The sequence below is a fragment of the Rattus norvegicus genome, chromosome 8 (genome assembly GCF_036323735.1).
Source record: "Rattus norvegicus strain BN/NHsdMcwi chromosome 8, GRCr8, whole genome shotgun sequence".
Lineage (NCBI taxonomy): Eukaryota > Metazoa > Chordata > Mammalia > Rodentia > Muridae > Rattus > Rattus norvegicus.
In genome coordinates, this window is record NC_086026.1 from 53,646,939 (window position 1) to 53,672,222 (window position 25,284).

A 25,284-nucleotide genomic window follows, 5' to 3' on the forward strand; every position below is an offset into this window, starting at 1 on the left:
GAAAAAAAAAAAAAAAAAAAAAAGAACCAAAAAAAAAAAAAAAAAAGAGCACTTACTGCTCTTCTAGAAGACCAGAATTTGATTCCCAGCACTCACCCACCTTGGCTGGCTCACCACTTCCCCATAATTTTAGCTCCAGGGAATTTAACACCTCTGGCCTCAGTTAGGCACTTGCACTCAGGTGCACATGTGCATGTGCAAACACACACACACACACACACACACACACACACACACACACACACAAAATAACATTTCTCCAAGTGGTGGTGCACAACTTTAATCCCAGCACTCAGGAGGCAGAGGAAGGTGAATCTCTGTGAGTTTGAGGCCAGCTTGGTCTACAGAGTGAGTTCCAGGACAAACAGGGTTACATGAAGAAACTCTCAAAAAAAACCAGACAAGGCAGTTCTTTATTGTTTCTGTGTACACATGCCACAGCACATGGGCAAAACTCAGGGCTCAGAGAGTTGCCTCATGTTCCTTTGTGGGACCAGAGCCTGAGGTGGCCAGGACAGCCACAGCCCTGCTGAGCCTTGTAGCTTCCTGGACTGCTACACTGCAGGTGTCTTTCCTTCTCTAGATGTTCAAGAGCAAAGGAGCCTCAGGTGACAAATTCTCACTCCCTCCCCATCAGCTCACTGTCTCATATTTTGTTAATCAGAATGAGCCCATTTTTTAAAAAAGATTTATTTATTTATTATATGTAAGTACACTGTAGCTGTCTTCAGACACACCAGAAGAGGGCATCAGATCCCATTACAGATGGTTGTGAGCCACCATGTAGTTGCTGGGACTTGAACTCAGGACCTCTAGAAGAGCAGACAGTGCTCTTGACCTCTGAGCCATCTCTCCAGCCTGAATGAACCCATTTTGATTTGGAATTCAAAAACATTTGACCAAATGTCAGCAACAGGTAAGACTTGAACCTGTCGGTTTCTTTGCTCCCATCTCTTGAAGACCCTGTAATACTAGGTCTGTCCTTATCTCCAGCTGCAGCCTCAGTACCGTTCCTCCTGTATCTTCCCATAGCCGCACCTATGAGGATTCCCCTCTTAAGGGCTTACAATGCTAAAATGTTCTTGGGGGTTTCAAAGCCAACAAGCCCCCAAAACTGTGTTGTGTTCCATCTGCACCCCTTACTACCTGTGATGAGTACCTTGGTTGTCAACTTGACTACATCTGCCATTAACTAAAACCCAGTGAGTGGCTGAATTCACCTGTGAGGAATTTCTCTCTCTCTCTCTCTCTCTCTCTCTCTCTCTCTCTCTCTCTCTCTTTCTTTCTTAATTTCTTTTTGGTGTTTCAAGATAGGGTTTCCCTGTGTAGCCCTGGCTGTCCTGGAATTGGAACTTGCTTTGTAGACCAGGCTGGCCTGGAACTCACAGAAGGCCACCTGCCTCTGCCTCCTGAGTGTTGGGATGCTGGCATTAAAGGCCTGTACCACCACTGCCAGGCTTATTTTACAAATTTAAGGAGACAATTATGGTTAGGTTTCAAACCCAGGACAAATGGCTGAAGTGCCTACTTTACATATCAAAGCAGACCTGTCCCACTGGTTCTCCCAGTATCTCTCAGTCCCTACAGTCACCAAAAATGGCCAGCATCCTCCACCCCCTACCCTGAACTCTCTAGTCCCAGAGCTGGGCTGCCCTTCCTCCAGCAGCTCTTCCCTATAGAATCTGGCCCTTTTGACTGCGTCAGTCTTTTATATCTCCCTCTCCCTCTGTTCTCTTGGTCTCCTAGTCTCCTGGCTCTCCCCTCCCATGTCTGACATGGCTCAGCTCAGGGTCATGCTCACTCTAGACTCCCACCTCTCTCTGCCTCTGCTCTCCTTCCTATGGACAATAACCTTTCTCCTCCTCTAAACCTAGGAGCAGTCATGTCCCCTTTTTATTTCCTTTTTTTTCATTCAATTTATCCTGCGTCACTCATTGTGTGAAGCAACAGATTTGGTGACTCTGTGTGGGAAAAATAAGGAAAATGATGATGCTCCTAACATCTATAGGTAAATTGACAAAGGAAAATGGTATGTTTTGTAATAAAATTAACCAGCTTCTACCATCTCAGAATCCAGCGAAGGACAACAGTGAACTCCATGATAAAACTGACCCATTCCAGATGTGCATAAACAGTCTAAAGTTTTCTAGTTCTGTCCTGGAAAAGAGTCTTCTCTCCGGGAGCCACAGAGTTCAAGTTGTGGAAAATCAAATGAAGCCCTCTTTATAAGATTGACTGAATTACCAAGAAAAGTCAAATCCCAGACTGACTCGGAGGCTGGCTGTGGTTAAAGTAAGTTCATTAACTGATAAAGAATGAAATCCTGTAACTCGGGATGGAGCTCTGTGAGAGGGCCCTATTGAAGCTGAGAACTTTGAATCCTCAGATTCTCAAGGGTTTATCTCATGTGAGAAAGTAGTCTCTCTACCCTTAGCAAACAGGTACTTCTAGCCCCACCTGAAATACTGCTTTTCTTTTTTCTTTTTTTTTTTTTGTTCTTTTTTTTTTTTTTCAGAGCTGGGGACCGAACCCAGGGCCTTGCGCTTCCTAGGTAAGCGCTCTACCACTGAGCTAAATCCCCAGCCCCGAAATACTGCTTTTCTACCCTTGACTGAAGAAATTATTCCTTCGCTGTCTGCTAAATCATCATTGACTTTATCTGAAAGAGATGCCAAGCAAGACAATACTGGTGTCCTTCAGGGTCCATCAACAGTTTTTCTAGACCCGTAACCAGGCTTAAGGCTAAGCAGACTCCTAGAAGAGAAGATAGAAAGTGTGCTCCAAGAAGAGGTCCGATATACTACTAAAGAGCTTAACAGGGGACTGGAGAGATGGCTCAGTGGTTAAGAGCACTGACTGCTCTTCCAGAGGTCCTGAGTTCAAAACCCAGCAACCACATGGTGGCTCACGACCATCTGTAATAAGATCTGATGCCCTCTTCTGGTGTGTCTGAAGACAGCTACAGTGTACTCACATATATAAAATAAATAAATAAATCTTAAAAAAAAAAAGAGCTGGGGCTGGGGATTTAGCTCAGTGGTAGAGCGCTTACCTAGGAAGCGCAAGGCCCTGGGTTCGGTCCCCAGCTCCGAAAAAAAGAACCAAAAAGAAAAAGAAAAAAAAAAGAGCTTAACAAGTTTACTAATTCATTCAAGCAGAAGTCTAGGAAATATGTATGGGAATGGCTTTTAAGGGTGTGGGTTAACGGTGGAAGGAACATAAAACTGGGCCAGGCTGAGTTTATTGATATGGGGCTACTGGGTGAAGAATCTAGGTTTAATATGGAAGCTGGCACAGTTGAAAAAAGTTCTCAAAAGTTTGTTTGGAAGGTTGACTGAAGCATTTGTAAAAAGACCGCCTACTGAGAAGGAGTCGGAGATCCCTGATATCCCTTGGCTTAGTGTTGGTAAGGTGATCTCAAGGCTCAGGGAACTTACAATGAGAGGGTACACTGTGTAAAACCTAATAGTCCACAATGATAATGCCCAGAAGACATGCCCTTCACTAATCTTATATGAAGCAAAATGGTGTGTGATGGTTTGTATATGCTGGGCCCAGGGAGTGGCACTATAAGAAGGTGTAGCCCTGTTGGAGTAGGTGTGTCACTGGGCTCTAAGACCCCCATCCTAGCTGCCTGGAAGTCAGTCTTCTCCTAGCAGCCTTCGGATAAAGACGTAGAACTCTCAGCTCCTCCTGTGCCATGCCTGCCTGGATGCTACCATGCTCTCACCTTGACGATAATGGATTGAACCTCTGAACCTGTAAGCCAGCCTCAATTAAATGCTGTCCCTACAAGGCTTGCCTTGGTCATGGTGTCTGTTCACAGACATGACGGAGTGCCAGCACATTTGAAGAACTTTGTTGTTGCTTTTTTTTTTTTTTTTTGTGCCAGACTTTAGTGTTGGAGATGAGACACTAGTGCTCAGCTGGATGAATTATGCAAAGGGTTTAATTGGGCCTGGAGATGTCAGGGGCCAGGTGACAACACTGAATTGCCAAAGGCAATATGACCATAGTTCTTGTAATAGACATAGACAAAGTAATGTCCATAGAGGCCTAACCCGTAGTGATCAGCACAGGCAAAGTTATTTCTATTTCCTTAATTTTTAAACACAGGGTTTCTCTGGGTAGCATTGGCTGTCCTGGAACTTGATCTATAGACTAGACTGGCCTCAAACTCTCAGAGACCCATCTGCCTCTGCCTCCTGAGTGCCACCACTGCCTGGCTTCAAGCAAAGTGATATTTATGGTAGCATGATCTCTGTGATCCTTTGATGTTGTCTAATCAATCATGGTATTTCCAGGCATGAAATAGATAAGTCTATTTTTTTTATTGTCTATAAGTAGAAAAATTCTCAAATAAATGAAAGAAAGATTACACCGGGTAGCAACGACAGGGAATCTCAGCCCATGAACCAGTTTCTAGACTTGAGTCAGTTTGCAGACCCAGAATGAAGAGATAGCCAGGTTCCTCTCAGGAAGGGGAACCTTGATAAAATACTAAAGTTTTAATGTTATCACTTCTTTGGTCCTTTTCCACAGGGACCTACACCCTTTTACAAGGATAATTTTACACTGGAGGCAAGAAAATAATCAGATTTTTTGGGATCCACTGGGTACTGGATCTGAATTAATGTTGATACCCAGAAGTATTGTGGCCCTTCTGTTAAAGCAGGGTCTTATGGAAGTCAGGTGATTAATGAAGAATTGGCTGATGTTTGACTCACTGTAGGCCCGGTAGGTCTCCAAACTCATTTTATGGTTATTTCCCCAATCCTAGAATGTATAATTGGGATGGATGTGCTTAGAAGTTGGCAGAATTCTCACATTGGTCGCCTGACCTGTGGAGCGAGGGCTATTATGGTTGGGAAGGCTAACTGGAAGCCTTTAGAGTTGCCTCTGCCAAAGGAAATAGTGACTCATTTCTGGGGAAATTGCAGAAATTAGTGCCACCATCAAGGACTTGAAAGATACAAGGTGGTGGTTCCCACCACATCTCCTTTTAACTCTCCTATCTGGCCAGTGCAGAAGACAGAATGGTTGTGGAGAATGACAGTTGACTGCTGATAATTCAATCAAGTAGTAACTCAGATTGCAGCTGCTGTACCAGCCGTGGTGCTTTTACTTGAGCAGATGAACACCTCTCCTGGTACTTGCTATGCAGCTATTGGTCCAGGAAATGCCCTTTTCTTTCTTTCTTTTTTTTTTTTTTTAAAGATTTATTTTTATTTATTACATATCTAAGTACACCGTAGCTGTCTTCAGATACACCAGAAGAGGGCATCAGATCTCTTTACAGATGGTTGTGAGCCACCATGTGGTTGCTGGGAATTGAACTCATGACCTCTGGAAGAGCAGTTGGGTGCTCTTAACCACTGAGCCATCTCTCCAGCCCGAAATGCCCTTTTCTTGATACCAGGCCATAAGAACCACTATAATCCACCTGCTTTCAGTTGGCAAGGCCAGCAGTATACCTTTGCAGTTTTACCTCAAGGACGTATTAACTCTCCAGCCCTGTGTCATAACCTAGTCCAAAGGGAACTTGATTGTCCGTTTCTTCCACAAAATATCACATTGATTCACTCTAAGAGAACATGATGCTGGGGTTGGGGATTTGGCTCAGTGGTAGAGCGCTTGCCTAGCAAGCACAAAGCCCTGGGTTTGGTCCCCAGCTCCAAAAAAAAAGAATAGGAAAAAAAAAAAAAAAAAGAGAGAACATGATGCTGACTGGACCAAGTGAGCAGGAGGTAGCAACCACTCTGTTGGTAATTTATGTGCATCAGAGGATGGGAAATTAAACCAACCAAATTTCAAGGGCCTTTTACCTCAGTGAAATTCTTAGGAGCCCAGTGGTGTGGAACATGCAGATATATTACGTCTGAGATGAGTAATATACTTCTAAGTTATAGCACCTTTGCACCCCTCACACCACCAAGAAAGAAACACAGTGTTTAGTGGCCTGGGTGTTCTCCTTTGGCCCATATAGCAAATGACTCAGAAATCTGCCAGCTTTGAAGAGGCCCGGAACAGGCGGAGGCTCTTCAACAATTTCAGGCTGCTATGCCAGTTGCTCTACCACTTAGACCGTAACGACAGACCCAATAGTATGTCAGCGGCAGATAGGGGTGCTGTTTGTGGCTACATTCGCAGGTCTCTATACATGAATCAGAGAAGAGACCTTTGAGATTTTGGAGCAAGGTTCTGCCATCATCTGCAGACAATTATTCACCTTTGGAGAGACAACTCTTGGCCTGCTATTGGGCCTTAGTGGAAGCTGAATGTTTGACAGTGGGTTATCAAGTTACTATGTGGTCTGAGCTTGTCCATCATGAGACGAGTGTTATCTGACCCATCAAGTCATAAAGCAGGGTTTGCACAGCAGTAATCTATTATCAAATGGAAGTGATATATATGTGATTGGGTCCAAGCAGGTCCTGAAGGCACAAGCAAGGTACATAAAGAAGCTGCCTGAATGAATGCCTATGGTTTCTACTCATGTCACAATGCCATCTGCTGCCAAGGATGTAGCTATAGCCTGGTGGGTGGGGTGGGTCCTACATCAGGTGACTGGGGAAGAGAAGGCTAGGAGCTGGTTTACTGATGGCTCTGCACGTTATGCAGACACAGCCAAGAAGTGGACAGCTGTGGCATTACAGCCCCTTTCTGGAACAATCCTGAAAAGTACTGGTGAAGGGAAATCTTCACAGTGGGTAGTATATATGGTCATACATTTTATTTGGAAGGATCTAGTACGTACACTGTCGCTGTCTTCAGACACACCAGAAGAGGGCATCGGATCCCATTACAGATGGCTGTGAGCCACCATGTGGTTGCTGGGAACTGAACTCAGGACCTCTGGAAGAGCAGTCAGTGCTCTTAACCACTGAGCCATCTCTCCAGCCCTCAACTAGATTTTTTGCTTCCTGTTCCTGTTCTGCTGGTCTAGAATTTTTGGTTCCAGAGTGGGGAGCACTCCTTCAAGGAGCCACAACAAACGTTCCATTGAATTGGAAGCTCAGATTCCTCCTGGCCACTTTGGGCTTCTAATGCCCTTAAACCTACAGGCTAAGAAAGGAATAACAGTGTTAGGAGGTGTGACTGATACATTGCCATCAGGAAATTTGAACTGCTTCTCCACAATGGGAGTAAGAAAGATTATGTTTGGAGTGCAGGGAATCTAATAGGGCATCTCTTGGTGACATCTTATCAACCTGTGATTAAAGGCAATGGGAAACTACAATAACCTAGCCCAGGCAGGGTGACAAGCGACACAGATCCTTCAGGAATGAAGGTATGGATCACTCCTCCAGAAAAAGTCAAGACCTGCTGAGGTGTTTGCTGACAGGGGAGGAAATACAGAATAGGTGGTTGAGGAAGGTAGTCTTAAATACCAGCTAAGAACATTTGACCAGTTGCAGAAAGATTATAAGTGACAGGAGTGGTTCTGTCATATGTACTTGAATGGCTATCTGTGTTCTCTTTCCATCTCTATCATGTAATGTAACATCAATTAAGAGACTATCCATGGGGTTGGGGATTTAGCTCAGTGGTAGAGCGCTTGCCTAGGAAGCGCAAGGCCCTGGGTTCGATCCCCAGCTCCGAAAAAAAGAACCAAAAAAAAAAAAAAAAAAAAAAAGAGACTATCCATGGTTATCATGTTTGTTTGAGATACTAAGAGAATGTCCCTCATGGAACATGGACCCCTATTCTAAAACTTAAAACCTTTGCGGCTGTATGAGTAATAGTTGCATCTATATTATTAACTGGAATCGTGGCCTGGTTAGATAGATAAAGCATTGGCAATTGTATGAGATGGTTACATCGTGTTTGGCATAATTATGACCTGGTTATTGTTTTCCTTTGAAAATTAAGCATGGCATAAACAAGGAGATATGACTGCGTCAAGCTGGCGAGGGGTGGGGTTGTGATGGCTTCTTTAGTCAACTTGACTATGTCTGGAATTAACTAAACCCCAACTGGCTGGGTTCACCTGTGAGGGATTTTATTCTTAATAATTTGAAGTGGGTCGAAGGCAGGTTTCTCTGTGTAGTCCTGGCTGTCCTAGAACTCAGAAATCCACTTGCCTCGGTTTCCAATATGCTGGCATGAAAGGCCTTCCACACCACTGCTTCCCTCTTCTCCTGCTCATCATTCACAGAATTGAGGGTTAATCTTGACCCTCAGGGAAGATCCACCTTTACTATAAGCTGTACCTTCTGCTGGCAGCTTATCATGGGCATGAAAGGAGGCAGCTTGCTCTTTGCCTGCCTGCACTCTCATTGGCAAGTTCATTCCTTCATTAGCATTAGGGACTACTGCTTCAGGATTCCAGCATATACTGAAGACCATAGAAAACATCCAAGCACTGAACAACTGTTAGATTCTTGGACTTTCTGGTTATAGACAGTCATTGGGACCACAGCCTGTAAGCCACTCTAATAAATTTCCTTTAGAGTCACATGCCAACATTGCATGGCTCCTTGTTTTTTATAGGGTCTCACTATGTAGCCATGACAGATTTGGAATTTACAGACATTCACCTGTCTCTGCCTCCGCCTCCTGAGTGTTGGTGTTAACTGGGTCTGACTGTGTCGTTCGGGCTGGTCTGGGACTTGCTACACAGCCAAGTTCATTACCTTTAACTGGAGACAGCTCTTCTCCTGCTCGCTCATCAGCTCCTAAGCTGCAGTCTCCAGCTTCCCCCTTCTCTTACTCATCATCACAGACTTCCTGGTTGATCTTGAACCTTAGATATGAGCACCAGAAAGGAGCTTCCTTGTCCAGCTCTCACTACCCCATGTTCATGACTGTGACCTACTGATTCCACTCCCTCCACCTTCCACACTGAAAGTCATCTACTCCCTACCCAACCATCTTCAATTCAAGTACTACTTCTGGCCACCGATGCAGAGGCAAGATGGTCAAGAGTTCAAGACTGTCCTTGGCTAGAGACTTAAACATACAAAAGACTTTGGCATGGTGGCACATGCCTTTAATCCTAACTCTCAGGAGGCAGGCAGATCTCTGAATTTGAGGTCAAGTTCTAAGCTAGCAAGGGTCACATGGTAAAGCTGTCTGAAAAGGGTGTGTGTGTGTGTGTGTGTGTGTGCTCGTGTGCACTGGTGGGATGGCTCTGTGGGTAAGAGCACTTCCTGAGGACCTGGGTTTAATTCCCAGTACCCACACAGCAGCTCACATATCAGATTCAGGAGATCGGACACCCTCACACAGACATAAATAGAACTAAATAAATCATTGAAAAACAAAAGAACACTTCTGCCCTTTTACCAGGTAAACCTCAGGAAAACTGACCTGAGGGTAGGAAGGTATTTACACAGGAGACTGCAACTAAAGTTAAAGAAATTGGGAAAATAAGGGTTCAGATAAAATTAACTTTCCTACCTGTTCTGAAATAAAAGACCAGGCTAGCCTTAAATCATAGAGTTAAAAACAGCCTTGAGGGATTGGGGATTTTAGCTCAGTGGTAGAGCACTTGCCTAGCAAGCGCAAGGCCCTGGGTTCGGTCCCCAGCGCCGGAAAAAAAAAGAAAAATAAAAACCAGCCTTGAATTCCTGGCCCTCCGGACTGTTCCTTTTAAATGCTGGCATCAGAGGCACATATTACCATGAATGACCTGGTTATTAAACAAATGTGTGTATGCGCACACACGCATTTGCTTCTACACTCATACCTCCCTTGCTCCCTCATGGACCCACCAACTCCCATCTCTCCCATCCCTCCTCGTCCCTCTTCAGCAGGAAGTAATCAGATCTGAATCAGTGCCCTTATACCCAAAGAGGCTCGGATGTTTGATTGGAACCCCTGCTTACCCTCTGCCCAAGCTAAGAACTCCCAATCGCTCTTCCCTCAACTCTGCTACAAGAAAACTCTGGGCTAACATGTCATCTCTCCCTTTCTCCACATTCCCAGCTACCCAACCAGTTCGCCCTCTTTACCTTATATGGATACAATCCCAGCCCTAGCCAGTAAAAACCCCTTTGCTTTTAGCCCAGATGTGTGACTTCCGACCTTCACCTGTGAGATCAGTGAACTCACCCAAAAGCTGCCTTGCAACAAACCTATCTTTATAGATATGTGAGTACACTGTAGCAGTCTTCAGACACACCAGAAGAGGGCATCAGATCCCACTATACATGGTTGTGAGCCACCATGCTGGGAATTGAACTCAGGACCTCTGGAAGAGCAGTCAGTGCTCTTAACCGCTGAGCCATCTCTCCAGCCCTCTTTATACTTCAGATGCAGCTTCAATTGGTTCATTTCATCCATGGAGAAACCTACCTACCTACCTACTACCTACCTCTACCTACCTACTACCTACCTCTCTACCACCTGCCAGCTTCCAGAACCTCTACTTTCATTCTTGGAGCTGAATCCCACTCCCCGTTTAGCCCCATCCTCAGAGATCACATGCACACACACAGACACAGGTGTTGCTGAAGGAATCTTTAATAGGGCATGGCTGATTCTTATTCTTGAAGGTCAAAGAGGAAGGGCATCACATCTGTAAGAGAGTTCAGAGGAGCTTGCAATCTTGACCTGCTGTCCCGGGTCTGCTATACTATCTCACGGAGCTTAAGGGTCCAACGCTACCTCTTTTGAAGCCTTTCTGCTCGTTACGGTAGAATCCTCTTAGCAGATAAACCCTCATACTTTTTACCCAGCTCGAACGCCATTGGGCCAGGATTCTGGGCTGTGAGCAGAGCCTGCAGCAACCTGTTTCCCTATTCCTTGTACACAAACTCTCACTCACAAACTCATCACTCCTGTTCTCCCTTTAGATGTCTTTAGAGTCTGATTGAGGGAGGCACATCTAGCCTAGGGTCTGGGCCTCAGGTCCCCCACCCCTGGGCTCATGCACTTGACAAGGCTTCACACCTGGCTGGCTCATGCACTGCTGGATACTCTGCAGCCGAGTGGAAGCCAGGGTGCGGGCCTCCTCTGAAAATCGGCGATGTCCCTCCTCGGTCAACTTCCAGAGGCAGGATCGAGGCCGAGTGCTGGCCTCCCCCTGCTTACTGACCGGCACTTTCTCAAAGCTGTCTCGGAAACAGAGATTGTGACGAACTGTATTCTTCCAGGCTTCTGGAGCTGTCCGGAAAAAGGGGAAGTGCTCTCTGTGGACAGGGAGGAAGAGTAAAGAAAGGCATGGGGCCTCTGAAGAGGATGCACTGTGGTTCTTGTTCTTCCCCAGGGCCAAGAGTCTCAGCTTCCTCTCAGGGTAAAACAGGACAGACGGGTCTGGAGTTGCATTTTGCTGGACGAACCACAACTCAGCTTTTTTCTTTCTTTCAGTCCTTGAGACAGTCTAATGTAGCCCAGATGGACCTTGAACTCACTGGGTAGCTGTGGGTGACCTTAAACCCATGGCCTTCTTCCTACCTCTGAATCCTGAGTGCTGGGATCACAGGCCTGTGCCACCATGCTAGGCTGAGGAATTCTTCTAAGGCTAGTTTACTGCCCCCAACTTCGGGCTCATCTTTGCCCCTCCCTCGAGGGCTGGTGATTTTGAAGGCAGGAACAAAGCAGAACCAATAACAGAATTAAATCACCCAAGGAAAAAAATAACCTGAGACACCGGGCTCTTTGCCTAATACCAGGGAAGGCCTCACACTCATGCACGACTATCAAAGCAAAATGTTAGCTGGTTGTGGCCCGCGCACCCCTAATTCTACCACCCAGGAGCAGCACACCCCTAGTTCCACCAACCCACCACACCAAAGAGGCAGAGGAGGTCAATCTCTGATGCTGAAGGCAACCTGGTTTACACAGTCAGTTCTAAAACAGCCACGGCTACACCCAGAAACCCTGTCACCTGGGAGGCAGTGGCAAGTAGGTCTCTGAGTTCAAGGCTAGCATAAAGTAAGACTCAGGCCAGCCTGAGCCGCAAAGTGATTCCTTGCCTCAAAAAAAAAAAAAAAAAAAAAAAAAAAAAAAAAAAAAAAAGGCCCTAATTTCAATGATAACACATACGCACACATACAATGCAACTTCTCAGTGAGGCTTCCTTGACCCTTGGAGGTTACAGGGTTCTGTGCGGGGCAGGGCAGTCTAAGGGGCAGAGAGTGGGAGGTGTTGGGGATACTGGGTTCTACTCTGGCTAATCTTTTGGGGCAGTGTGGGAAAAACTGCAACTTGACCCAGGAGAATTGGTATGTGAGGGAAGGCTGAATTTTAAGGGGTGAAGGGGTGGGAGTGGTTATGTTCTTGAACGTTGGGTAGGCATACATTTGCCTAGGGAAATAAAACCAGAAGGGAAAACAGTCAGCAGCCTAGGGCCAGGTTGGAAGTTATTAAACCCTGACCCTCCCCTTCCCCTCCTTCTAGGGCCCCCTGGGCACCTACCGAGTGAAGTTGTAGATCTGCTGCACGCTGAGGCCACAGGGGGGACTGTTTCTGAGTGCCAAGGCAATGAGATGGAAGTAATGAAGAGGGGGGCGGGACCAGAGCCGCCCCTCTGGGCTGATGGCTTGCCGGAGCCTCCACCGATTCTGGAGTGGGGCCCTTGTGGGAAGGGATGGGAGAGCCACAGAGAAGCTGTCATCACGGTCCTTGGCCTCCTCCTCTTCTGTAGGCTAGAGGGGCACAGAGTAGGATCTGGTCCTGACTCCTCGGCCTCAGCTTCAACGTGCAGTGGCAGATAGGGGAGCGGTCTAGACTCCTTCTCCCCAGCCCAAGGGTACAGGTCAGGTCTACACGTGTTCATCTTTTATTGGCCCTCAGATACCCAGCTGCTGATGTTTCTTTTTTTTTTTTTTTTTTTTTTTTGTTCTTTTTTTCGGAGCTGGGGACCGAACCCAGGGCCTTGCGCTTCCTAGGCAAGCGCTCTCCCACTGAGCTAAATCCCCAACCCCGCTGCTGATGTTTCAACCCTGTGCCCACCCATCCATACCTCCTCCCAGATGCTAGGGGAAGAGGCAATGTGTTTCTCCTTCTGCTTCCTCTTCTGCTTGCGAGGAGGCGGTGGCTGCTGTGCTGGTATCTCCGAGGCTTCGGAACAGCTGTCTTCCTCTTTCAGGGCTGACTGGGAGGCAGGTGGTGCGCTCGACGAGTCTTCCTTTTTGACCGCAACCTCCAGCTTGCCAGGAGGATACACGATGTTTGGGTTCACCCACATCCACAGATTGGGCTTAATGTCTGGGCCTGGGCAGGGGAATGGGAGATATCTCATAGTTCACTGGCTTTGGGGAGTAAGGTTCAGAAGATAGAATTCTGTCCACAGAACTCACTACTTACCATCTTTATCAGGGTTGGGTATTTTTTCCAAAGGCAGTTTTGGTGGTTCAACGATTCGGAGTCTGTATAGGGCAACTGGCCAAGAGAGAGAGAGAGAGAGAGAGAGAGAGAGAGAGAGAGAGAGAGAGAGAGAGAGAGAGAGAGAGAAGAGTCAGGAAAGGCAGTTTCGGTGGTTCGGTTCTTTGGAATCTGTATTTGGCAACTGGCAAAAAGAGAGTCAAGATATTCTAAAATTCCCACTGTTACCCCAGGATCTGCGGCCTTGAAGATCTCTTGGGGTAGGTGTGGGCCAAGTCCAGGTAGTATGAGGTTATAGGGGCTGGTGTTCTTTACCTCTGACCTCAAGTTTCCTGCATTCTTTTCATACTCCACACATACTATACTATCCTTGAACAATCTCATGCCCATGGCTGTGAGTTACCATCCATAAATCCAAGGCTTCCAAATCTGGCTACGTATCGGACTTCTCTGCTAGCTCTAAGGCAGAGATGCAGACTGGATGTTGTTGACAAGTACTTTAAACTCAGTTATCTCCTCTCTCTCCTGCTCCTCTTCCTTCACCCCTCCTCCACCCTCTCCCCACTCTGCTCCTTTTCCTCCTGACATCCCAGGCTGGCCTCAAACTTGCTATACCCCTGCCTCAGCCTCCCAGAATTACAGACTTCATGATTAGCATATTTTTAATTAAATCACATTTGCTTGGGCCAGCAAGATGGCGGCACATCAGGCACATCCTTCAGCCCTATTCTTCAGCCCCTGCTCGGAAGTGTCATTCGTTATTTAGCCTGACCTTAGTAAATGGTGCGTTACTCCCTTAGACAGTCGGTATGACTGAAAGTAGAAGTCACAGTCAGTGGCGTTCCTGTCTGTAGGTAGATCTGAGAGCCTTGGATTTACAGATGGTGACTTATGGCCATCAGTTAAAGGTCTCTGCACATGCAAATAATACCCAAAAATAAATTCCTTGGTTGAGAAGATAGCTCAGAGCACTTGGGCATGACTTCAATCTATAGAACCAAATTAGAACAAAGACAACAGCCAGGCATGGTGGCCTGTGCCTTTAATCTCAGTATTTAGGAGACACAGGCAGAAAGATCTCTATTGGAGTTCCAGGACAACTAGAGAACTAGAGCTATGTAGAGAGACCCTGTATTAAATATACTACTACTAGTAGTAGTAGTAGTAGTAGTTGTTGTTGTTGTAGTAGTAGTAGTAGTAGAAGTAGTAGTAGTAGTAATAAATAATAATAATAATAATAATAATAATAAAAAAACCAGCCAGGCAGCGATAGCTCACACCTTTATTCCCAGCACTCAGGAGGCAGAGGCAAGCAAATCTCTGAGTTCCAGGCCAGCCTGGTCTACAGAGCCAATTCTAGGACAGCCAGGGTTACAGAGAAATCCCGTCTCCAAAAACCATAAAGAAAGAAAGAAAGGACGGAAGGATGGAAGGAAGAAAACAAAACAAAAAACACAATTCATCAAGACAACAAAGCAGACAAACGCAGGCATAGCACACACCACACTGCCAAGGAGCCTGGTAAGAATTCCCATTACAAACTGCAGTGTTTGGGGTTTTCTTTCTTTCTCAAGACTGGCTCTCTCTGTGTAGCCGTGGCTGTCCTGGTACTCCCTCTGTAGACCAGGCTGTCCTCGAACTCAAGAGAACCACCTGCTTCTGCCTCCCGAGTTTAAACTCCCCCACTGCGGGGTTTAAACTGCAGTGTCTTCACTGCACAAAATCTTTTGTTCTTTCTCTTTATAGGGTTGGCGGGGGAGGTCTTAAAGGCATGTACCGACACACCTGGCAAAATTTCTTTGTAAATATGCTGTTCTATTTACTTGTGTGAATGTTGGAGGGCACATGCCAGCATGCAGTGGTGGAAGTCAGAAGGCAGCTTGCCGAGAGTCCATTCTCTCCCTCATGGGAGCTCTGGTGACCACACTGAGGTCATCTGGTTTGACCGCAGACCCTTTTACCTGCCAAGCCATCTTGTCTGCCTTTACTGTCTTTATTGTGGGTTTGTGTGTGTGTGTGTGTGTGTGTGTGTGTGTGTGTGTGTGTGTGTGGTGGCATAGAGCATGATGTTTTTGTGTATATGTGTGTATATGGAGTATGCATGTTTGTTGTGGAAGCATCTCTGAGTGGCAGAACACCAATATGTATGGAATGTGTATGCAGGCACCTGTATGAGTGCATATATATATATATATATATATATATATATATATATATATATGATAGATATATATCTATCTTAAATTACAGTTAATTTGAAGGGGCTGGCTCTCTCTGTCACTATATGAGACTCAGGTGGCACAAACCTTTTCATGCTAAGCATCTAGCTGCCCCTAGTTTTGTTTTTTTTTTGGGGGGTGGTTTTTTTAAGGAAGGTCTATCACTGAACCAGAAGTGCCCTCCACTCTTTTTTTTTGTTTGTTTTGGTTTTTTTTTTTTTTTGTTCTTTTTTTCGGAGCTGGGGACCGAACCCAGGGCCTTGCGCTTGCTAGGCAAGCGCTCTACCGCTGAGCCAAATCCCCAACCCTTGTGCCCTCCACTTTTAAATGCTGGGGTACAGGCACAGAAAGTCATGCCTAATTTTTGAGGCGCGTGCTGGGAATTTGAAATCAGAACCTCACAGTTAAGTGTTCCTTAACCACAGAGCCACTTGCCTGGTCCCCATGTTTTTGTTATGAAAAGAAGACGACTTAGGGCTAGGGTCAGTTCATCAGGAAAAGCCCTTGTTTGAGATGGCACACGCCTGGGTTCAATCTTCAACCACAAAACAGAGACAAAATATTGTGTAAGACTGTATTGAGATGGAGGGGGGTGTCTCGTCATGTAATCCTGGCTGGCCTATAACTTGCTATGTAGACCAGGCTGGCATTGAATTCATAGACTCGTCTGCCTCTGACTGCTGGTGTAATACTGTGCCCAGCTTCGAAGGTTTATGACTTTACGACATCATCCTATGGTATGTGAGTGTCCAGTTGATGTATATTTGGATTGGATTGTGTTAAAATATTTGATTTATCCAGTATGGTGGTGCAGGGCTTTAATCCCAGTACTTGGGAGGCAGAGGCTGGTGGATCTCTGAGTTCAAGGCCAGTTCTAGGATTGCCAGGGATGCAATCACATACCAAGAAACCCTGTCTTGAAGAACCAACCAACAACCAACCAACAAACGAACAAAAAAAGAGGCACAGGGGTTGGGGATTTAGCTCAGTGGTAGAGTGCTTGCCTAGCAAGCGCAAGGCCCTGGGTTCGGTCCCCAGCTCCGAAAAAAAGAAAAAAGAGGCACAATAACTTTGATTGATAAACCTGTCTGTAAGAGCACACACCTGTAACCCCAGTAGTAGGAGTCGAGAGCAGGAAGATTGTGAATTTGGGGCACAAAAACTTATCTGACAATTTTGATGGACATAAAAACATAGTAAAGCCAAGGGGGTTTGTATAGGGTTATATAGTCCCAGCCCTTGCGAGTCTGAGGTGGAAGGATTACATTTGGAATGCAAAAATTGTACAGCACCTTTAGAGGATGTAAAAGCCTATTGGAGCCTATGAGATGGTTCAGTGAGTCACAGGGCTTGCTGTCTGGCCTGCCAATTTGAGTTTGACCTCAAAATAGAATGACCAGACTCCTATAGGATGTCCTGACTTTCACATGTGTCCTATGGTAAGATCTCCGTCATACAGTGAGACCCGGTCTCAAAACAACAAAAGAAAATGTTAGGGCATTGTGTCTGTCTCTGTCTCTGTCTCTGTCTCTGTCTCTCTCTCTCTCTCTCTCTCTCTCTCTCTCACACACACACACACACACACACACACACACACACACACACAATAATGTATTTGATCAGATTTACCCCATTTCCCTTTGTTGACCCCCTTTATTCCTTCATTTGGGGGAAGGGGAGGGCAATAGTTTCTAGTCCAAGCAGCCCTTGAGTCCTGCTGAAGCCAAGGATAATCCTGACCTCCAGACCCTCCTGCCCATCTCTCGATCTCAGTCCTTGTAACACCGTATCAGCCGGGTTCTGTAGGCTCTACCACTGTTTTTATACTGGGCTGTCTTCTTGGGGATGGTTATCTGTTTCCTCAGTCTCTACACTGGATTCAGCCTTGGTCCAACTGTTGTTACTCTTAAATTCTAACCATATACCAAAGCCACTCAACACGTGTCACCAATCACACTTCTCCCCAGAACCCCATGCCCTGACATCTGTCTACTCTTCCTGTTTAGATAAACAGCCCCAAGCCAGGAACTCCAGCCTGATCTAGAGTTCTGGACTCAACCCAATGCTTCAAGGGTGAGAACCTGTCTCAAAACAAAACAATACACAAACGTGTCCAGAAACAAAGAGTAGGGCCTTGCACAAGACACCTTTAGGCTGGTCTAGAACTCCTGGGCTCAATCACTCCAGTCTCAGCTTCTGAAGAATAAGACATTTATATGTGGACGTGGAAATGACAGATCTGACTAACTGAAGTGGGGAGAGTAACGTTAACCCAACGACCTTGCACTGGGGAAAAAAAAATCAACACACTTTAAAAGCAAGAGTGAGTTCTGTCCCCAGCTCCGAAAAAAAGAAAAAGGAAAAACAAACAAACAAACAAAAAAACAAAAAAAACAAGAGTGATCACCTAAAACTTGAACTTTCGGTTCAAGGACGAAGAAAAACTTAAAAAGAACAGGTCCACCATCCTGTTGGCACTATTAACTCCATCTTGTACTACAGATAAAACGAGAGGTGGGCTAGCATCCCGGGATGGTGGCCCATGCCTAGAGCACCAGTAGGTCAACTGTTAAGACTTGAGGCAAACCTGGGTTTCAAAACAAAAACATAAATAGCAACAACCAAAGACGCAAGGATTACCTCCCCAAAGAGAACAGTGATTGTTTTCACACCGAAAACTAAAGCCTGCGGCATGCCAAGTTCTCATGCGCAAGCGCCAAAGCTCAGACGAGGTCTAGGAATGTTCTGGGGGTGATGGGATATGAGCTGTAGCCCACAATATGTGGACTCTGGGAACTCAGTTGCGGTAGGGCCACACACACGCCTGCGTGGGATTCGAGACCCTGATCCCAGTGAAGTGGCGAGCCTGGGAAGCCAGAGGCGGTCCACCCACTGGATGCCGCAGCCACCCACGCGCCCCTCCCCCACAGCCCCACTCACGTTTCTGCTCGGCCTCCGACAGGTGTGACGTGGTGAAGGACAAGAAGCACTCATTGCCCATATCCCAGTCCAACAAGCCCGGGACCTGGCCATGGAGGCTGGCCCAGAAGTCCCGGTCCTGGATTTTGGGGTCCACTTTTAAGGATAGAGGAGACCAGTAGTGCGGGGTGCAGGAGGCGGAGAGACTCGCTTGCGTGGAAAGTGCGTCCTCAAACCGCGGGGAGTCGCGGGTGGGAACGGTCAGGAGCGCAGCGCCCCTGCAGACACTCCGGATTGCCTCAGGATCCACCCAGCTCGCGCTCACCAGGTTTTCCTGCGTCTGCGGATGTGGCTCAGCTGCTTGAGTGCCTGTCGAGCAAGTTCGAAGCCCACACCCCCTAAAAACAGATTTCGAGCTACATTCCTAGAATCAATTACACTTGGCGGAAGCACAAATTCAAGGTTACCCTAAACTACCCAAGCAAACTGGGCTCGAGGGGGAGGATCTCTGGGTGGGTGGGCTAGGGAATGGAGGGGATGGAGGAGGAGTTTAAATGCGGGGGCGTGGTGGTGCAGGTTGCTAGACCAGCAAAGGTTTTTTTTTTTTTTTTTTTTTTTTTTTTTAAGGAAAAAAAAAAAAAAAGGAGCAGGGAGTGTGGGCGCAATTCAGGCCTTTAATCCCAGCACTCTGGAGGCAGAGGCAGGCAGATCTCTGGGAGTTCAAGGCCTACAGAGTTAGTTTCAGGAGGCTATACACAGAAATCTTGTCTCAAAAACATAAACTATAAAAGAACAGAAACAAATAAATGAATGACGAGGAAAAAAACAGGATGACTCAGTAGGTAGTAGAGCAGAGATTAAATTAAATAGCAAACTGGTTTAAATTTTTTTTGTTTTTTTTTTTTTTTCTTCTTTTTTTCGGAGCTGGGGACCGAACCCAGGGCCTTGCGCTTGCTAGGCAAGCGCTCTACCACTGAGCTAAATCCCCAACCCCCCCTTTTTTTTTTAACTTCAAATTTACAGAAAAAACTTTATAGCTATCTACTTTACATCCTTATTAACCTTTTATTCATTTATCCGTTTATTTTTCTCAGTTCCGGGAACGGGTGGGCCTGGTACGTGCTAGGCAAGTGCTGTACCGTACAACTATAATATCTCAGCCCGTAAGCGTCTCTGTACATATGCACGTATACACATATATTTCTTTTCAGTTTGTTGAAAATAGGCTCATAGCAGCTGGACTTTGAACTCTGTGTACTGAGAGTAGCTGGGAAATCTCGAGCTTCTTTCATCTACTTCCCAAGATTCCAGATGTGCAGGGCTGGAGAGATGGCTCGGTGGTGAAGAGCGCTGGCTGCTACTATTCCTAGAGGATCCCAGTTCAAGTCCCAGCACCCACATGACAGCTCACAACTGTCTGTAACTCCTGTTCCAGGGGATTCAACACACTTACACGGACACACACAGAGACAAGATGACCAATGCTCGTAAAATTCGACCTTTTTTTTTTTTTCCGGAGCTGGGGACCGAACCTAGGGCCTTGTGCTTGCTAGGCAAGCGCTTTACTGAGCTAAATCCCCAACCCCTGCTCGTAAAATTCAAAGTAAATCATTTAAAAAAAGATTACAGGTATGTACCATCATGCTCAGCTCCTTATACACACTTTTACATATATGTTACAGTCCATTTATTTTATGGGTGTGAATGCATGTGAGCATGCCACGGTGCTAGTGAGGAGGTCGGGGGACAACCTGGGGCAGTTGGTTCTCATCTTCAATCATTGGGTCCCAGGGATAAACTCAGATTGTCAGATTTGGGGGCAAGTGCCTTTATCCACTGGTTCATCTTACAAATCCTCAGTAGATATTTTCCTTTCTTTTCTTCTCTCTTCTTTTTCTTTGTTTGAGACACTGTCTCTCTATCCAGGAATTCCCAATGTAGACAAGGCTGGCCTCAAATTCAAATAGATCCACCTGCCTCTGCCCCTAGGGTGCTGGGATTAAAAGTGTATACTGCCACATCCAGTTCCCTGTTCTGGTTTTCTTTAATTAACTGATGGCTGATCAATGATGGGAATAGAATCCAGGGCCTTAGGTAAGCCAGGCAACTGCTTTACCACTGAGTTACATCTCCAGCCCTTAAAAGTATATCATTTGTAATGAGTCATTTAGTAATTTGTCAACAGAATATCCTTTTACCTAGAAACACCTTAGTATTTCCTAAAAACAGATATTAGCTTACATAGACAAAATCAGGAGTTGGAACTTTCTGTCTTCCTGTCTGTCTGTCTGTCTGTCTGTCTTCCTCCCTCCCTCCTTCCCTCCCTCCCTTCCTTCCTTCTTTCCTTCCTTCCTTCCAAGACAGGATCTCACTACGTAGACCAGGCTGGCCTCAAACTCACAGAGACCTGCCCACTCCTAGAATTAAGGTGTGCATTATTATACCCTGCTCCCTTCTGAATTTTAAAGACATGTCTATACACAGGTGTCTGTGTGCATGCATGTAACATGCGTGAGGATACCCTTGAAGGCTGGAAGGGACCCTATCCCTAGGAGCTGGAGCCACACACTAATTGTGGGCTACTGAAACCTGAATTCCTGTCCTCGTGATTGAATAGCCAAGTGCTCTTTACCTCAAGTGCTGGGATGAAAGGGGTGAGTCACTCTGGGCATTGGTGGTACACACCTTTATTCCCAGTACTTGGGAAGCAGAGGCAATTGGATCTCTGTGAGTTCAAGGCCAGTCTGGTGTATCTACACAATGAGTTCTAAGACAGAGGGAGAGAGACCCTCCATCTAAAAAAAAAAAAAAAAAAAAAAAAAAAAAAACCATACAAAAAGCATGAGTCACTATGACCTTCTGATTTTTCATTTCTTGCTTGCTATTGGGCTGTGATGCTGGAGATTGATCCCTGGGCCTTGTAGCAAGTTTCAAAGCACTGAGCTAGACCTCCAGCCTTGATTCTTGCCTTTTAAGGTGAACTATAACCCATTACTGGATCACAGTTACTGCTGTACATCTTTAATCCCAGCTCTTAGGAGGCAGAGGCCCGGGGACTTGTCTTTATCATCATACTCACGGTGTGGAACAGGCCATCCTGGTCTACTTAGTGAGTTCCCAGACAGCCAGGGCTACAAAAGTGAGGCCCGGGCTCAGGAAAACAAAACAAAACTAAACAAAAAACAAAACCAACTGTTTTGTTTTGTTTTTGAGAAGGGGCCTTTTCTGTTGCCCAGGACTTCCTCGACTTCCTGGGCACCCTGCTAAGCCTTTTTCTGCTTTTCACTACCAATCTGAGGTGAGAAAAAACCTGTAGAGGAAGAGTGATGACGACATAGCAGGGGGTCGGATCTCTGGCAGCCCTGACCAGCCAGACTCAGCCACTCTTCTTCCAGGAGCCAATTTAAAAAGCTAAATTAATAGAGAAAAGTAGAAAAAAGAGATGTATTCAACGTAGGCATATCAGGAAAGATCTAGTGGATATCCTCCAGGGTCCATCTTCACTATTCTAAAATGATGGCGAGGGTTATGTCCTTCTGTAGGGCTTTAATACAAAGACAGTCTAGGAGTCCCAGTCAAGGTGTGGTCCTGTGCACCACTGATCCATCATTGCCTGAACTCCAGTGTCTTACAGGGTGTCTGACTAGCTGTAGATGTTTCTCTGAAGATAAGGCTCTCCTCCTGGCCAGCCCTGGCTTCCAAGTCTGATAGACAAAGGGGCACAAGTTTCTCTTTAGAATACACTCATTGCTGTCAAGCTGGTTACAGCCAAGGTCACAGAACAATGTCTAGGTACATAATGCCAGTGGGCGGGGCTTAGCGGTAGAGCCTAGAATTCGGGACACGCTGGAGTTCCTCCCAGTACCAACACCACCACCACCACGAGAAGCCAAAGAGGGAAAACCAGAATGATAACTATAACTGTAGTAAATCCTATGTCATGTATACTGGTCATCTCTAAACATTCTAAACTCAGGGGAGGGCCATCTCCATTCGGAGCCTGTATGAGTCGAATGATGTGGTGCTTGTACGTGCAGTGGTTAGCTTGCTAGTACAGTGCTCCTGCTACCACAGGAAGCCAAGCTCCAAAACGTCCCTTCCTCAGGACACAGACTCTCTGACCAGTTTGGCCTCCACCTCCACTCTCTGTTCCCCTCCCATCATTCAGTACACCCCGCTTTTATTTACTTCTCTTACTTTGTGTAGGATATGGTCATATGTGCCATGCAAGTTGGAGGACACGCTGTTCCTTTAAGGCTCCACTGGCCAGCAAGTTCCCTGGATCTCTCTGTCTCTGCCCCCAACACTGAGGCTTACAGTATGTGTGGTCATGATCACTTTTTTTTTTTTTTTTTTTTTTTTTGAGATAGGGTCTCACTATGTAGACCAGGCTGGCCTCACACTTACAGAGAACTCCTTGTTCCGCCTCCTAAGTGCAGGGATCATGATTTGTTTGGTTTTCCTTTTTTTTTTTTTTTTTTTTTTTGGAGCTGGGGACCAAACCCAGGGCCTTGTGCTTACTAGGCAAGCGCTCTACCACTGAGCTAAATCCCCAACCCCGGTTTTCCTTTTAATGAGAATTCAAACTCAGATCCTCATGTTCGCAGAACAGATATGCTCACCCGCCAACCCATCTCCCACGGCTAATATTTCCTTCCCTTACTTTGAAGTCTCATTTAGCCCAGGTTGGAGTTATACCATGGGGCTAAAATAGCTGCCTTGGGATTACCATTGCTGTGACGAAACACCATAACCAAAGCAAGTTGTGGAGGGAAGGGTTAATTTGGCTTACAGACCCAGAGTCAGAGTCCCAGTGAGGAACCTTGGTGCAAGAGCTAATGAGAACAATTTATTTAAAATACGTGTTGGGACTTCCCCTGACATGTACTAGTCAGGAGTTAATGCTGAAGTGGCAACAGGTGTCTCTGCACTGGTAGGAAGTTTAAATGTGCTTACAAGTGGAACTGTTTTCTACTCCCTACCCTAGGGGCTCTGCTTTCTCTGTCTGTCACTGTTAAGTTAGTCTAGTCTTTGGATAAGATTAATATAAACATTTGCCCTCTTTCATTAGAAGGGGCGAGATAGAATACCCCCACAGAAGATAACTTATATGTCTAAATAAAAAGTTTATTATCTACATTTGCTGTTAAACTGTTTTGATAAGGAACAGAGGGGATTCCTACCTTTGAAAAAAAAAAATGAGCTAATAAGAAGGCCATGCTGCTTACTGACTGGCTCCTCAGGGTTTTCTCAGCCTGCTTTCTGACAGAACCTAGGATCCTTAGCCTAGGGGTAGTCACACCCACAATGGGCTGAGCCCTCCTACATCAACCACTAATTAAGAAAATCCCCTACAGGCTTGCCTACAGTCTGTTTATGGAAGTGTTGTCTCAATCGAAGCACACACTTCAGATGATTCTAGCCCAGCAGGTCTCAACCTTCTTAGGGCTGCAACCCTTTAATGCAGTTCCTCTCCTTTGTGGAGACCCGCCTCCCCCATGAAATTATTTCCATTGCTATTGTTATGAATTGTAATGTAAATCTCTGTTTGTTGTTGTTTTTGTTAGTTTGGTTCTTTTTCTGAGAAACAAGATTTGCCTCTGCCCGGAGTATTGGAATTAAAGATGTGGGTCACCACCGCCAATGGGATTTTGGATCTTATAACAGTTGTGAGACACCATGTGGGTGTTAGGAATTGAACCAGGTCCTCTGCAAGACCCAACAATTCTCCTAACAACACAGTCTGTGCTATTTTAATTGTGCATTTCATACAGGGTGTTAATTTTTCATTCATTGTCCTAGTTACATTAAAACGTATTAATGGGAGGCTTCCTTACAGTTTCAGAGGGTGAGCCCATGTTCATCACCTCAGGAAGTGTGGCAGCAGGCAGGTGTGGCTCAGAGTAGTAGCTCAGAGCTATATTTTAACTGAAAGTTAGAGGCAAAGAGAGAGAGAGAGACAGAGAGACAGACAGAGACAGAGACACAGAGAGAGACAGAGACAGAGACACAGAGAGAGACAGAGACAGAGACACAGAGAGAGACAGAGACAGAGACACAGAGAGACTGGGCCTGGCATGGGCTTTTGAAATGTTGAAGCTTTGGGCTGGAGAGATGGCTCAGTGGTTAGAGCACTGACTGCCCTACCAGAAGTCCTGAGTTCAAATCCCAGCAACCACATGGTGGCTCACAACCACCATCTGTAATGGGATCTAATGCCCTCTTCTGGTGTATCTGAAGACAGTGACAGTGTACTTATATACATTAAATAAATCTTTAAAAAAAATGTTGAAGCTCACCCTGCCGTGACACACCTCCTCCAACAAGGCCACACCTCCCAGTCCTTCCCAAAACAGTTCCACCAAGTATTCAAATATATGAGCCAATGGGAGCCATTCTCATTCAAACCACAACATTCATATAAAGACTCTAAAAGCAATTAAGTAATTTGTTGTTGTTGTCGTTTTTTTTTTTTTTCGAGACAGGGTTTTTCTGTGTAGCCCTGGCTGTCCTGGACCTCACTCTGTAAAACAGGCTTGCCTCAAGAGATCCACCTGCCTCTGCCTCCTGAGTGCTGGGATTAAAGGCATGCACCACCACTGCCAGGCTGGTTTTTGTTTTAAAATTTAAAAATGTTACGAATTTTTATTTAATACTAGACATGGCAATGCATGTGTTTAGTCCCAGAACTGAAGGCAAATATAGGCAGAACTCTGTGAGTTTGAGGCCAATATGATCTATACAGTGATTTCTAGATGAGCTGGAACTACACATTGAGACCTTGTCTTTAAGGGGGGAGCTGGGCAGTGGGGGCACATGCCTTTAATTCCAGCCCTCGGAGGCAGAAGCAAGCAGATCTTGGAGTTTGAGGCCA

At 45.9% G+C, this 25,284-nt stretch overlaps 1 protein-coding gene across 5 annotated transcripts; it reads right to left on the minus strand.

The window, feature by feature from the left end:
- Positions 1-10,449: 10,449 nt before the first annotated feature.
- On the minus strand, positions 10,450-22,486 carry Foxr1 (forkhead box R1). 5 transcript variants are annotated; one of them, XM_006242969.5, is made up of 6 exons: positions 18,432-18,935; positions 13,255-13,329; positions 12,911-13,161; positions 12,364-12,593; positions 10,897-11,135; positions 10,450-10,522 (listed from the first exon to the last, which is right to left on the minus strand). In XM_006242969.5, exons 1-6 carry the CDS (start codon positions 18,490-18,492, stop codon positions 10,488-10,490), a joined length of 891 nt encoding a protein of 296 aa, XP_006243031.1. In that variant the 5' UTR covers positions 18,493-18,935; the 3' UTR covers positions 10,450-10,487. The 5 variants fall into 5 exon arrangements, with proteins under 5 accessions (XP_006243031.1, XP_038938268.1, XP_006243030.1 ...); XM_039082340.2 differs by lacking the exon at positions 18,432-18,935 and adding exons at positions 11,401-11,517; positions 14,045-18,391 and having other exon boundaries at positions 10,450-11,135; XM_006242968.5 differs by having other exon boundaries at positions 10,450-11,135; positions 18,432-18,933.
- Between the last annotated feature and the right edge of the window lie 2,798 nt (positions 22,487-25,284).